At 41.1% G+C, this 14,782-nt stretch overlaps 1 protein-coding gene across 1 annotated transcript; it reads left to right on the forward strand.

Moving 5' to 3' along the window:
• The first annotated feature begins 826 nt into the window (after positions 1-826).
• Positions 827-13,695, forward strand: FUNDC1 (FUN14 domain containing 1). Its single transcript, XM_015409797.1, has 5 exons — positions 827-1,049; positions 9,722-9,878; positions 11,506-11,581; positions 12,390-12,518; positions 13,259-13,695. The coding sequence occupies exons 1-5, from the start codon at positions 1,019-1,021 to the stop codon at positions 13,334-13,336; spliced, it is 471 nt and encodes a 156-aa protein (XP_015265283.1). The 5' UTR covers positions 827-1,018; the 3' UTR covers positions 13,337-13,695.
• Positions 13,696-14,782: the final 1,087 nt, after the last annotated feature.

Consider the following 14,782-nt stretch of genomic DNA (forward strand, 5'->3'; position numbering starts at 1 on the left):
GGAATCAAACCCGGTTTCCCCAGATTAGACTCTCCGCTCCTAACTACTTCACCAAACTGGGTTTACAATGGATCTCCAGGCAACAGAGATTAGCAAATCGCCTCTTTGTAGGGTGGGCATTATGGCATTATACCCCACACTGAACTCCCTCCCCTCCCCAAACCCCAAGGGGGACGTTTTGCGCCTGCTCCCCGCGGCCGTTGCAGAGCCCCTAACGAGAGCTGGGGGAGACGGATGGTGTGTGATGCGAGAGGTGGAATTTGCCCCTAGGAGTCCAAGGCCACCACCTCAGTGCTCAGGGAGGCGGTGAACGTTTCGCACCCCCCCCCCCTGCAGCTGCCGCCAGCATCGGAGGTCATAACCTTTTAAAGAGCCCCTAACCAGAGCTGGGCGGAAGACAGGAAGGCCTTGGCGTGAACTGGTCCATGGGGTCACGAAGAGTCGGACTCGACTGTGCGACTGAACAACAACAACAAGGGCAGCTGGGGGAGCCAGAATGACTTCTCGCGTGTGGTTTATGGGGGTTTTCTTGGAGGGTTTTCTTTTTTTCTAACTTTGTGTCCGAAATATAATTCCGGTAAAAACTAGCGGGATGCAGAGCCTTTTCTTCCTTGAAAGCCTCCTAAGAGGTGAGCATCAGTTTTGGAAGATCTAAATCCGTAACGGATAGTGGCAACTCCCAAAACGTCTTCATTTATCCCCGACGGAAGTATTCCACCTAAAATGACGCCACGGCTCGAGTTGAATGAGCAGTCAAAACTACGATTCCCATAATTCCCCAGGATAAAGCCTTTGTGGTGACGTCAATCCTCGCACCAAGAGGGAGCCGAGATCAAAAGCTTTTCACCGGAGTGTAGCGAGAGCCGGGGGGAGGGGGGGGGTCTTCATTTTTGCGCACGCGCACTCCTGGGTTTCGCTCGAGGACTTCGAGAGCGCGGAGTCTGGGGAGGGGTGCGGAGCGGCCGGTGGGCGGAGCAGCGCGGCAGCTGCCTCCCCTCCCCCACTGGCGCTTGCCAACATGGCGTCTCGGAGATCTCGCTCCGCCTCAGGTCAGTGAGAGCCTCATTTCCTCCAGTAGTGCCCTGCTTCACTGTGATTATAACTTCCCGGCGCCGAGCTGGCCTGTCGCTCCTCTTGAGTTTAGAGCGCAGAGGAAATGCAGGAACCGACCGAGTTTAAGATAAAATTTCCTGGGGGCCCGCCCCATTTGTGCGCTTAGCTCCCCTCTCGTCCGGGTATTTCAGAGCCCCGGTCGGATGGGCGCGCCTCCAGAGTAGGCGGCGCTTGCCCAGAGCTGTCAGCTGTCGCCTGGTGGGGGTGGGGAGAGCATAGCTCGGGAAGTGTGGAGGGCAGGCTTATTAATGGGAGGGACAGAGTGGACATTTTCTGTGGGCCCAGGGGGGGGGGGGCGCAGTCCTTAAAAATACTCACTAGGACGTAAGGGCCGCTGACCTCAGTGGTGCTTCCTTCTGAATTTAAAGCATCCCTGGGATTGCTCTCCAGGAGGTATGCGTTTGGCCCCTGCAGTATTGCCATGAAGAGGGTAAGATTTTTGGGCAGGATGATGTCCCATTTGCCTGCAAAAGCAATTGACAGGAACTCTGGCCTTTCTTTCTCTATTCCCAAATCATTTTTGGGTGGTGGCGTCTTTTTTTTAATGCCAATTCAAAAAAGGATCTGGTGGTATCTTTGAGGTATATTGATTTAATTGCCCTTCAGGTGCTGCTAGATGCCTCTTTGTTTTTGCTGTAAACGCACTAATTCAGCTACCCTACGGGCTCCCATTTAAAGGGTGGCTCAAGGTTTTTTACCACCTGAGCAGCCTCCTCCCGTGTCAATCTGGTTGTGTCCAAGGCAAGTTCAAAGGCAGCACATCTGCTGCCTCTCCTAGTACCTGGGCCAGGCAGCGGCAACAGAAGAGCAGAGGGGCATGTTCCATCCTGTGTTATACCTGCTGAGTCCAAGGTGGGCTTGGGGCACCTCTGCAGCCCACTTTGGATCTTGGAAGCAGTAGCACGGGTGCAATGTGGACTCCAGAGGCAGCCCTTGTGTGCGCTGCCTTTGACCTTGGTCAAATGGTAGGGGGTGATGTGAGGTGCAAGCCATATCATTGCTTTAGTGCCCCAAGCAGGCTCTTGAGTCACTTGAGTGACAATCTTTAGTATGCGTTAGTCAGAAGGGTGACTTCAGTGTAGAGTTGTCCCTTGACACGCTTTAAATATTTGCAGTCATAAGTTAAGGATTGTAAAGGGTAGGATTTTCTCCCACTTTTACTACTTTTGTTGAAGGTGGGCTCCCAACTATCTTAGTGAGTCGTTATTCCATTCTGAATTGTACAGGTAGGTTGGCAGATGCCTCACATACAGCACTGGGTTTAATGTAAGAAAAATATTAATGAGCTATGTAAGCACAGAAGCTTTCCTTATTATCCCTGATCCTCCACATTTTCTGGTTAAGGGAAAATGCTGTTCAAACAAATTACAAAGCTGATCTGACTTCAGTGGTAACAAGAGAAAGAAAATTTACTTACAAAAACAGAAACACATCTTACATGACATATTCATGTAGGTACATTTAACTTATTGTGAACAGATTAACTTTAAATAGGTTAACTTGCTACAGTTCCAAGCCCAGGTGAGAGAAAGAAGAGAGTTCCTACATAAGATGAAAAACAAAGCAGTCAACAGCCAAAGAGGCTCAACATCTAATGGATAAGAGGATGGGGCCAAGTGCACCTGAGTGAGAATTCTCTTCACCCTTTTCCTCTCAGATCCTCTTGCATGCAGTTACAATATCCAACACCCCTTCTTTATGTTGCATGCAAGATTTCTCACATTTCAGCTTTTCTTGTAGTTTTTCAAATCTATCTCTTGATAGAGGCTTGGTCAGGACGTCAGCCACCATCTCTTCTATGGAACAGCACTCCATCTCTATTATGCCCTTCTCAGTTACGTTGCACACTATGTGAAACTTCACACCAATGTGCTTAGTGTGTGCAGTGATTTTTTCTGATTGAGAAATCTTAATGCAGCTCTGGTTGTCAGCTCTGGTTGTCTTCTTTAAGTTGAACTGGCTTTTGCTCATCAACTCCAAAGACCTGGTCTAACCACAACAGTTCTTTGCAGGCTTCAACAAATGCTATATATTCAGACTCTGCGGAAGGCAAAATTCCTATAATTTGCTTTCTATTGGCCCAGTAGATTAGTCCACCTCAATAGAGGAACAAGTCCCACCTGTGGATTTATAGTCTAAGCCGCTTCCTACCAATTTGCATCCTTGTAACCAACTAATTTTGGATTACTGGTAGATGGCCATTTTAGTTTCAAATCTAAAGTGCCTTTTAGATATCTAGCCACCCTTTTTACTGCAACCCACTCTTTCTTGCTAGGTGCATATGTCTTTCTACTAAGGATCCCAACACTGGTTGCAATATTGGGTCTGCTAGGTATAGAAGTTTTCCTCTGGCATTTGTGTACTGATTGTCTTTAGGTAAAGGCTCACTTATTTTTGTGTACTTAAGAAAGTCAGTTTCCATAGGTGTTGCCACTATGTTTGCATTTTCTAGACGTAATGTCTATAAGAGTTCAATTATTTTCTGTCTTTGGTTTAGGACAAATGAATTATTTTCCTACTTTTCAGTTTGTATGCCCAGGTGGTAAGAAACATCTCCTAGCTCCTTAATTTCTACTTCTCTGTTTAGGCACTTTACCACACTGTTCTAGTCCATTTGCTGGTCATAACCCAGAATCAAGTTATATCAACATATGTGAGAATAAAAGTACAATATTAATCTTTGTGTTCAGTGTACAGACATGAATCTGCTCCTCCTTGCTTGAAGCCTTGCACTATGAGCATTGTGTGTAATTTTCCATTCCAGGCACGTGCTTCCTGTTTTAGTTCATACAGCCCCTTATGCTGTTTGCAGACTAAATTTGGGTGTTTGGGGTCTAGAAAACCTTCTGGCTGCTCCATGTACTGATCTTCCTGGATCTGTCCATGAATAAATGCTGTCTTTACATCTAGATGTTTGACCTGCATCTTCTTGGATGCTGCTATGCTCAAAAGTAATCTGATTGAACTACATTTCACCACCGGTGCAAAGGTTTTATCAGAGTCCTAACTATATTATTGTGAGAAGCCTATAGCAACTAATCTTGTTTTGTACTGTTCCAGGTTTCCTTCTGCATTTTGTTTGACCTTAAACACCCACTTGCATCCAATAAAATTCTTTCCTGGTGTTAGCTTCGTCAAGGTCCATGTTTTATTTTTGTGTAGAGCATCAGTCTTCTCTTGCACTGCCTTTTCCCCCTTATTGGCTTCGGTTGGTGGCATCTGTTCTGCTTCCTTCCAGGTAGAAGGTTCAGACGGTAAAACCATCCTTGTGAGGTAGGACGAGCATATGCCTTTGTTTGGTTGCAGTGAGCATTGGAGGTGTGGTTCTGGGTTTTCATCTGCTGTCACAGAGCTGTCCAGTCCACCTGTCTTCTCATTCTCACTTGCTTCTTCCTGTGTTGTACTGCTCTGTATCTCTGGCATGATTGCTTTGGAATCTGCCTTCTCAGGTTGTGTGTCTTGTTCTGATTTTTCATCGTTGTGCACTGGTTCAAGGTCCAAGAGCTAATACTGGTCATCTGCCTTTGCTGAATCACATGATGCAGTCCCTTCTGTACTAGCTCTACTTTTGTCAAAGTGAGTCACATGCCCAACAAAGACTGCACCTGTTTCTGGGTACAGCATTCTGTACCCCTTATTTCCCACAAAAACACTTTCTGTGGTTCTGGGATCTAGTTTTAGTATTTTCTCCTTGGGTTGCTGCCAAATACTCTCAGAGGTGTTGAACTCATTTGTTATGAGGGCTGGATCTGACATAAATGTAACTTTGTTGGGCCGGGCCATGCATGCTGTAAAATGTAACACGAGGTACCAGAGATATAAACTTTATAAAGATGATTTCAGATGGCTAATGGCAATAGCAGACATGATTGGATTAGGTGTGATATGCAGAGGGGAAGTAGGTGTGGCGATATCAGCATTCGTAATGAGATAGGAAACCTAGATCTCAGTTCCATCCAGGAGGATTCAGTCCAGGAGGATGCAAAGAATAAATGGACCTAAGTATGACATTAGAAACCACAACATTCAGTTGCTGACCTAAGAGGTGCAGTGGTCTTACCAAGGAATTTCGAAGGGAGATTAGACATAGACTGCTGAATTGCATCCTCCTGGACTGAATTGAGACCTAGTTTTCCTGTCTCATTACCAATGTGTGCTATTATCATTTGGCATCTGAAATCACTCCACTCTCCAAGATATAAGGACAAATCCAAGTGTTCTTATTCCTAATCATGGTCTTTTTTGAAAAAATAAATAAATCCAGATAGGACAGAGAAATTCAGTCGTTTTTTTCTTTAAAAAACAACTTTTCAAAATAAGCCAAAATAATTTCCTCAATGTACATTGTGCTTGTCAGAAGTATCCATCCACCTACCCTCCCTCCAAAGAAGTGTGCTTTTGCATATAAAAGCTTATACCTGGAATAAAACATTGTTGGTCTTAAAGTTGGGACTCCATTTTGTTTACTCTCTGTCTCTTTCCTTCCCCCACCCCCAAAAAAGAGAAGTAGCAGCCCCAGAGAAGAAAGCAGGAGCGATCTTTCTCTGTCTCTGTGAGTGTGTGTGTGTGAGACAGAGAGAGAGTGGGGGGGGGCAGACAGGCAGGCTTGTCTTTTTATCTCTCTGGCAAAGCAGCAACGAGGCTCTCTCTGTCTGTGTGTGCGAGTGAGAGAGAGCAAGCAAGTGAGAGGGGGAGGGAGGCTTGCTTTTGTATCTCTCTAGCATGAAGCATCCACTAAGTTCTCTCTATCGGGGGGGGGGAGGCAAGAGGCAGGAAGCAAAGAGCCACTGAGAGAGCTGGGAAAAAGCAAGCTAGGGTGCGGATGGAGCAGGAGCCCTGGGAAAGGAAGCAGAAGAAGGAAGCTGCTTGGGGGCTGGATTCGGCCCACGGGACACAGGTTTGACATCCCTGCACTAGTGTGTTCCATATCTGGAACCTTGACATGCCATATTTGGTAAGGTGTATGAGTGTTCTCTTTTGTGGGCAGTCTGTTGCTTCGCCCCACCATTTACTGGGTAGGCATGTATCCATGAACATGCATTCGCTCATTTCCAATAAAGAGCTCAGTTTCCTTTCAGCAGTGCCATTCTGCTCTGGTGTAAAGCTCACCAACTTCCTGGGCAGGATGCTTTCCTCTGTCAAGTAGGTTTGTGTGTGATGTGATATAAACTCACCACCATTATCTGTCTGTAGCATTTGAGGCTTTCTTCCAAACTTGTTAGAAACTATAGCAACCTATCTCTTGAGGAATTTGTGGACTTCACTCTTTTGCCTCAACAGATATGCAACTGACTACCTTGAGAAATCATCCAGAAAGATTAAAAGATATCTGTTTCCACCATTTCATGTACTGGTCCAAGGTCATCACTGAATTCATTTGAATGGCCTGCTACTACATTTCTTGTTTCTGGATGGAAATGAGAGTCTAATTCGTTTTGCTCTTTTACAGCACGCACATTTGTTTATGTCATTGATGTCACATAGCTTTACCTTAATGCCTTTGGTGAGGTTCCTGTTCTGGAAGTCTAGGATTACCTTTGGATTGCAATGTCCTAGGCATCTTTGCTGCAGTTCAAGGCTCTCTTCATCTTTTCTTTCATGTGCCAGGTGTACCTTTTCACCTGCAAGACTCAATTCATATACTTTTCCCTTTTGGTTACCTTATGCATATACAACATTGTCTTTGCTAATAGTACATTTCTTGTTTCCAAAACATATGTCAAAGCTTTTATTGTCTAATGTAGACACACTCAGTAAATTACAGCTTGATTCAGGTACACATAGGACATCTCCAACTTCTTTTAGGAAATTTTTGTGTGGTATGCTACAACATAAAGTGTCAGTACCTATGCCTTGGATCTGTATGCATTCACCATTAGCAATTTTTATTTCTCCTTTTTCACTTTCATTAAGTTCATCAAAGAAATCCTTGCAGTGTGTGCTGTGACTGGATGCTCCACTATTAGCCACTTATTCTCTTTGGATTCTGATTCAGCATCATCATAAATAAGGCTTTTCTAGTCAATTGGTATTTGCATCTTTTGTATGCTGCATTAGGACCATCATGCTTTTGATTTTTAAAATTGCCTCTCTGTTATTTGTAACTTATGTGCTGTTCCTGTGCATCTTAGAAAAACTACCATTAGCTGGTGGCTCTCTACAGTCTTTTGCAAAATGACACCTTTTGTTGCAATTAAAGCAACTCAGCAATTGTTTTTTCTCCCTTTCTCTGGGTGGGACTTACTCTTTCAAATTCTTTCTAGAAATATAACTTGAGCCATTCAGTGATTCAAATTCAGTAAGATGTTTTGAGCATTCCTTCTGCAGTTCTTTTTGTGCCTGACTGAAAGTTTTTGCATCTTTCTTTTGACTTTACACACTCACAAATGCAGAAAAATCTTCCCCCGAAGTCCCAATCATAAAATTTACGTTTTGTTCATCAGTTAGATTAAAGCCACAGATTGCTAGATTTTCAAACACCTGCCTCAGTTTGGATATATATTTTTCACAATTTTCTCTGTTATGTAACCTTGTTTTGCAACGTTTTCTTCTCCATGCTTCTTGTGATTTAATACTAGTAAACGCAAAAGACTTCTAGGCTCTTAAGCATTTCTTTTGCTGTCTGGGAATTTTCAGACATGAAAATCTCACTGTCATCCAATGATTCCATAATAATGTTCTTGGCAATCCCATTTTTGATTAGCCAAGAGTCCAGTTCCTTGCCTTTCTCTGTTGGTTTTTCTTTCTCTAGGATTCCAGCAGCTCTTTTTGCTTCAAGGAGTAATACGGTATTAAGTCTTTTAAACCAGCTTCTTTAGTTCTCAGCATTAAGTTTTGGGAACTCCAAATGTCTGCTTGATTCAGCCATCCTTATCACAGCAACATGGAGAAGAATAATGGAAATTTTTTAAAGATTAAAAAAAGTGGATCTACTAATCAAAGGCTTTAAATCCTTTTTTAAACATTAAACTTAACCTAAGTTTCTGATAGACTCTGGGCCCGTAACATATTGGGTTTCTTGTTAAAAAAACCCTTTTGTCTTGGAAGCACAGAAGCTTCTACACAGTATCCCCAATCCACCGATGCTGTTCAAACAAATTACATAGATGATCTGACTCCAGTGGTAACAAGAGAAAGAAATTTTACTTACAAACATTGAAGCACATCTTACATGACATATTCATGTAGGTACATTTAACATTGTAAACAGATTAACTTCAAAAGGGTTAACTTGCAACAGCTTCAAGCCCAGGTAAGAAGAAGAAGAGAGGTCCTATATAAGAGGAAAAATAGAAAGCAGTCAACGGCCAAAGAGGCTCAGCATCTAACTGATGAGAGCGTGGGGCCAACTGCCAAATGTACCAAAGTGTGAGAATTCTCTTAACCCTTTCCCTCCCAGATCCTCTTGCATCCAGCATTACAATATCCAACAGTATTTTGGGAATATCATCCATGATCATTCCAGATGGGTGCATCTGTTTCTCTGTAGCAGCAAAGTAAAACTGCAAGTGAACTCTGTCTGATGAACGCTTATGTTGGAATAACTTTTTAGTCTCTAAGGTGCTACAGGCTTCCTGTTTTATAGTGGGAAAGTCCTTTACTAATAGTTGGGTCCAATAAGCAGGCGATATGGGTAGGGATCTGGGTAGGGATTCTCCCCCCCTGATGTGTGTATTTTCATTCCAGTATGTTGCATGACTCAAATAAGTACAATGTATTCCACACCCACAATATGCAATACCACTTCACTCTCCTTTCTACAGGCATTAAATGTTTTTCTACCTTACCCTATTCCTCTTTCTCACAGACACCCACAGCTTTAATAATGTTGTTTACTAAAGTGGAGATTTTCATTTTGGAATGAAAGGAATAACCCTTTTTGTATTAATATTTTTAAACAACTCAGATAGGAGTCAAGGACATTTCAGCTGTGAAGAGAAATACTGCAAACCATATATTTAAAGTAGAATGGGCCCACATCTAAATCCATAATGCTGTTAGTTACAGGGACTTTGAGATGAGACAGGATGCTATGGGTGTCATCCATCTAATGTTTCATACAGACGTATTTGAGAAGCATGTTTCCTGTACAGGAAGCAAAAGAAAGAGCTAAAGAAAAAGAAAAGAAAAAGCTGACATTCTCACTATCAAGAAAATGTTCATTGTGATTTATTTGTGTATCTTGGCTTTTACGTGTATGCAAATATTTACTCATTATGTTGGAACAGAAAATATATGCTGCTAATTCTAGAAACAGAAAGTTCCTCACCATACCATGGATTGCTTGATCTTCCTCTTAAAATTGTAAGAACCTCAGCTTTAATTTTTCTTTTTTCTTTTTTAAATTACCTCAAGAGGCAACTGAAAATTGTGAAAATTTGAGTTCAGTATCGATCTATATCTTATTTGTCTTTGTGCCAAAACCTTGCGCAGATATCTTCCTGAGTACCCATTTGCCAACTCTTTGTACACGCTTCTGATTTTGCAGATACCTGTTATTTGTATGTGCTTGTTTGACTGTGTCTGTACAAATTTGTTGCGATTTGCAGTATATTGTCTCTTATTTAAACATTCAGGGGTAGATTAATCCTTAGTTTGTCTTTTAAAGAACATGACAGTGATGATGATTCATATGAAGTACTGGATTTAACAGAATATGCAAGGCGTCATCATTGGTGGAACCGTGTGTTTGGAAGAAATTCGGGACCTATCGTAGAAAAGTATTCTGTAGCTACTCAAATTGTAATGGGCGGTGTAACAGGCTGGTAAGAACAGATTGCTTTTAAACATTGTCATGTGTATTTATTCTTCTAATGTAATACTCTGGTTTCTCTTCAGATCGCATAAATCTTACAGTGTAATCCATTTTTTGAATAAGAATATTTTAAAGGTTGTATTATTTCTCTGTAAACTTCAGAAGAGAGCTTTAATAGTTATAAATAGCAGTAAGTATTACTTAATAGTAGTAACTTCCAAACTTTTCCTGCATGTAGCTGTCAAAATGCCTTGAAGAAGAAGTAAAATAACTCTTACCAAGTAAGGAGAAAAATGGGTTGATGACTGGTCTAGATTAGAAATGCATACTTTATTAGCTACAAACATTGTGGCTAAGGTGTTCCCACCCCATAACTAAAGATCAGGAAATGGTGAAGAATTGCATCATAATTTGTCAGCTTTCTAAGAAAGTAGCAGGTGAAACAACAGGGAGGCTTCACATCCTAATGGCCCCAAAAAACCCAGGGGCCACAAGAAATCATATTGGGGTGGGGATGTGGTTTGGAAATCTCACCTTGTAACTCCTCCCCATATCTGCCTGTCCAAGAATTTGTACATTCTCATGGACTTCAGCAAGCAGATTCCCACCTCTTTCCCCTGATAACTGATGCCAGCATTTTGTCCCTTTAGGAGCATATTCAGCCCTCGTCAGACTGTTTGTAAGGGTTTCTGTTTCTTTTGGATACTTTAGAAAGTTGTATTTTTCTGCATATCCAGGAGTCCTTTAAATATGTTCTGTGAACCTTTACTTTGTGGGTGCCCTGGTTTTGCTTCTTTCATGATTGGCAGAGGGGCCAGCCATTTTTATATTGCATATATTTTAATGCTCATGCTTACACTGTTGGGCTTGATCCAAGGACCTCCAGTTGCCTCTTGCTGCAGTCCTCTGGAAATTTCCAGATAGCCCAAGCAAGGCAGGACCAAACCTGTGTTCTTTTTAATAGACTGAAAGTGTTCCTGTAGTTTAAAATGAAAGCTGTTAAACTTTCAGAAAGCTGTCAGGTTTCTTTTCTACAAATCCCTGAAAAGGAAGAATGATCTAAATGCTAAATATGTTAGAGTTACTTATTAAAGATTATTCATTTCGACAGCACTGTAGAAAAATATTTCATTAACCAAGGAATATTAAGGGAGGTGAACATCTGAAAGACTTTGTTCAAAATAAAAGTATCAGGTGTATAGTGGCAGTGCTGTGTGTGTGAATAAATACATAAAATCTCATACATTCTTACCAACACAGTCCATCAACTGTGATAATAGATGCTATAACTGAATGTTGTATAGACATATGTGTTCAAGAAAATTGATTCTAACTGCTTGCTTTACAAAGATCACCAAAGACTTGCCTTTTGATATGAGGCATGCTGAAGTCATTGCAGTTCCATCTGTGTTCTGAGCATTATTCCATATTACCTGTTCTTGCAACTTGCCAACAACAGGTCACATCACGGAGTCTTAAAATTTGGATTTTGAGTGTTTGAATTCGAATTCTGGAATCCAGCAATCAGTGGTCTGGTTTCCTTATCTTTTGTATGTTTACTTGGAATTAAAGTGTTTAATGAATCTTAATAAATTTGCTGACTTAATTTCTCTGTGTGCTTCACTCCTTTCTTTAAGGTGTGCAGGATTTTTATTCCAAAAGGTTGGAAAGCTTGCAGCAACTGCAGTAGGCGGTGGCTTTCTTTTGCTACAAGTATGTAGACTTTTTAATTTTAGGTGTTTTCTTTTTTTAAAAAACAACAACAACCACCCTATAATTTTAATATAGACTCCCTTTTCCATAAAGGGAGGTGGAAGGCTTTTCTATATTCAAGTAAATTAATATGTTTGGGAAGTACTCCTTTAGTTGCCCCTACTGCTGTAGGTCTGTTAAATGAATCACCCGTAATTAGATGTTAAAGTTGAATATAAAGAAATCAAAGAATGTGGGCAATTTTTAAAATTAAAGGCTCAGTGAAAATTCCCCTATGTTCATTTTTATAAATATAGTCTTTAGTTACACATCTTGAAAGTAGTTACCATGGAAAGATAACTTTTAACATTAAGAGTTTTCATGTCTTATTTCATCAGAGGTAAAATTAAGCACTAAGGAGGCATGTTTAGAGTATAAGTAAATACATTTGTAAAAAAAAGTTGGGATTCTGTAAACAAAAACTGATTGGTGTTATTAAAGAACAAAAAGGTAGCTTAATTGAAAGGCGATGGGGACAGAGCCCGCAGAGATAATTTTAACTTTTAAATATTTCTTCTCTTTTGTCCCTACAATCTTAAATTAAATGTTTAAATAATTTGATCCATGAGTTATTTAGGTGAATGCATAGTACAAAATGGGGAAACTGAGCTCTTCTGACAGAACTACTTTTATTTGAAGTTTGTAGAGAAGGTTTCAAATAGTATAGTTCTTCATCTGATAGTAGCCATCTCACTCAAATGGTTTTTGCTAACTATAGACATTTATTGTATATTCTGGTTCTTACATTGTCTTTTTCCTATTATTCTAGATCGCTAGTCATAGTGGCTATGTACAGGTTGACTGGAAAAGGGTTGAGAAAGATGTAAATAAAGCAAAGAGACAGCTCAAAAAGCGTGCAAACACGGCAGCTCCTGAAATCAGCACATTGATTGAAGAGGTAAAGCATGTATTGTTCATTTTTTAGTATTAAATCTGTGGATTTTGATGTAATGTTTGTCAAAAGGCTAGCATCTCACCATGTTTGCAAATTACAGTGAAGTAGTAACTGAGGTGGTTTGAAAACCTGTGGTCTGATCACTTTAAATGGTCTTCCCCAGAGAGCTTTGCTTTACTCTGGGCTCCTGAAAGGAGAAAGAGAAGAGCTGCTATCCTCCCCTTTCTCCCATTTGTGTTTATTTAAATGTTTTATACTTCACCTATTATTCCTCAAGGTTTTTGAGGTTACTGTGCTGATAGTTGGTATGCTGCCTGCAATGACTGTTTACAATCATTGAATGTCTCTCCGTAAGGCCTCTTCTGGCTGCTCTGCAGTATATTTTACTTAACTTAGTCAATCATGCTGTGTTCCACCTTCCACTGCCCTGGGGGTGAATTCTGTCTCTGGGAAGCAATTAGAACAAAACAATCTTCCCTTAGAAACAGCTTTTCATTTAAGGGCTTATTATTTTTGTTACAATGATACTTGTGAACATTTGCAATGACATACTAGACACCAACCAAAACCATATCAAAATGGACTAAGGTAAACTTATATTTAAAAGCTGATGTGGCTTCAATAGAACCATATTCTCTTGTACACTACTGTATAACATTGGCAACTGTGTCTTTTTTTTAAATCCAATAATACTTTTTCTAATGCATTTGTCCAGCTTACAGAAATCTCTGTTTCCTTTTCAGTCCACAGAATTTATTAAACAGAACATAGTGGTTTCTGGCGGGTTTGTTGGAGGCTTCTTGTTGGGCCTTGCATCTTAAAAGACATTGCATCTTAAAAGACATTATGTTTGTGTTCCTGCTGGCGCTTAACCATGGTAAACAAGAATAGTAGCGATGCACAGTCTTTAAGCAAGGCAATCGGAGTCGCTCACTAATCACTGCGGAGCAAGATGGATGGATTTTCCAGACAAGTTGGAGTATTTCACATTCTAGGCTTTTGCCATCTCAAGCTTGCTGAAGCAGGCTTGCTGAAAATCTCTGCAGTATGTTCAAGTAGCATTCCGGGGGGAGGGGGGGACTGGCCTTTTGTCATTATTTTATTGTACCTCAGAATTCTGTGTATTTAATGTTACTTGATTCTACACCTTTTTCCAATTTAAGATATTTTTTTTTGTTCAAGGCTATCTCATGCTGTAGCAAATAGTGCCTATGACTAAATGCGTAGGATACTGAGCTTCATTCACAGAGCTAGCCATCTTCTCTTAGATATCAGTGAAATAAAAATAATCTATACAACTGTATTTTTTTTTGCAATGATGAAATAAAAAGCAATTGTGAGTCTATTAAACAGTGAAAAATCAATCATTGACTAATGTTTGTTTTTCTGCACTGTTGTACTGCACTATAGTTCTTCGGGATCCTGTTCTTAGGGAAGCAGAATATGGGCAACAGGCACAAGTAAATATCAAACAGTGTGGGGGCAGGAAAACTCAAAGCTTTGGGTCCCCCCCCCACTAATAGCTATGGAGGAATCAACCACAGGTCGGAAAACAGTGCCAGCCAATCCAGTGGGCCATGGCAATTGCTGCTCTCTTTCCTTGGATGCAGCAACTCTACAGAGAGTGGGGAAGAGACCGGAAGACTCCCAAGGAGAGGTACCCAACCCTCAGGGCAGGGACTGGAACTAATCTAACTGGCCAGGTCCCTGTAAAGTTATGGGGCATTGAGAGAGCAGAAGTTATTCACCTCAGGCTATACCAAACACCCCCCCCCCCCAAATTCGGCATTCGGAAAGTCAGGTTGTTAGCCGAATTGCTTTATTTACAGCAATTGGCAATTTATAAATGGGTTGTTGCCAGTTTATACCAAGGTCCTGTTCCCACCAAGGGTTACCAGTAAAGGATTCGAGGCTGTTGTGGTTAAAATAGATGTCTTTTACTTTAAAATGTATCTCATACAAACAATACTGATGCACTCACACATTCAATCAAGTTTCTAAGATTTACAGTAAGAAATAAGCACTTTTGCATTAGCAGGTAGGGGTGATGGTGGGCGATACTTATCTGTCTTGCAGCTTGGTTGTTCCAATGAAGAATGGATGGGAAGAAATGGAAAATAAAGGATCCACACTACCAGAACTAGCCGGACTGTGTGGGGGACTCTTGACTGCAGATCAAGAGATCAAAGTAGAGGCAAGGGTTGGGGATAGCAAGGGGGACTTAAGAGGGGTAAAAGCAGACAGAGGTCATCTTGGGGGGATGCTAG

The sequence above is a fragment of the Gekko japonicus genome, unplaced genomic scaffold (assembly GCF_001447785.1).
Source record: "Gekko japonicus isolate JY-2015 unplaced genomic scaffold, Gekko_japonicus_V1.1 scaffold4, whole genome shotgun sequence".
NCBI classification, from domain to species: Eukaryota; Metazoa; Chordata; class Lepidosauria; order Squamata; family Gekkonidae; genus Gekko; species Gekko japonicus.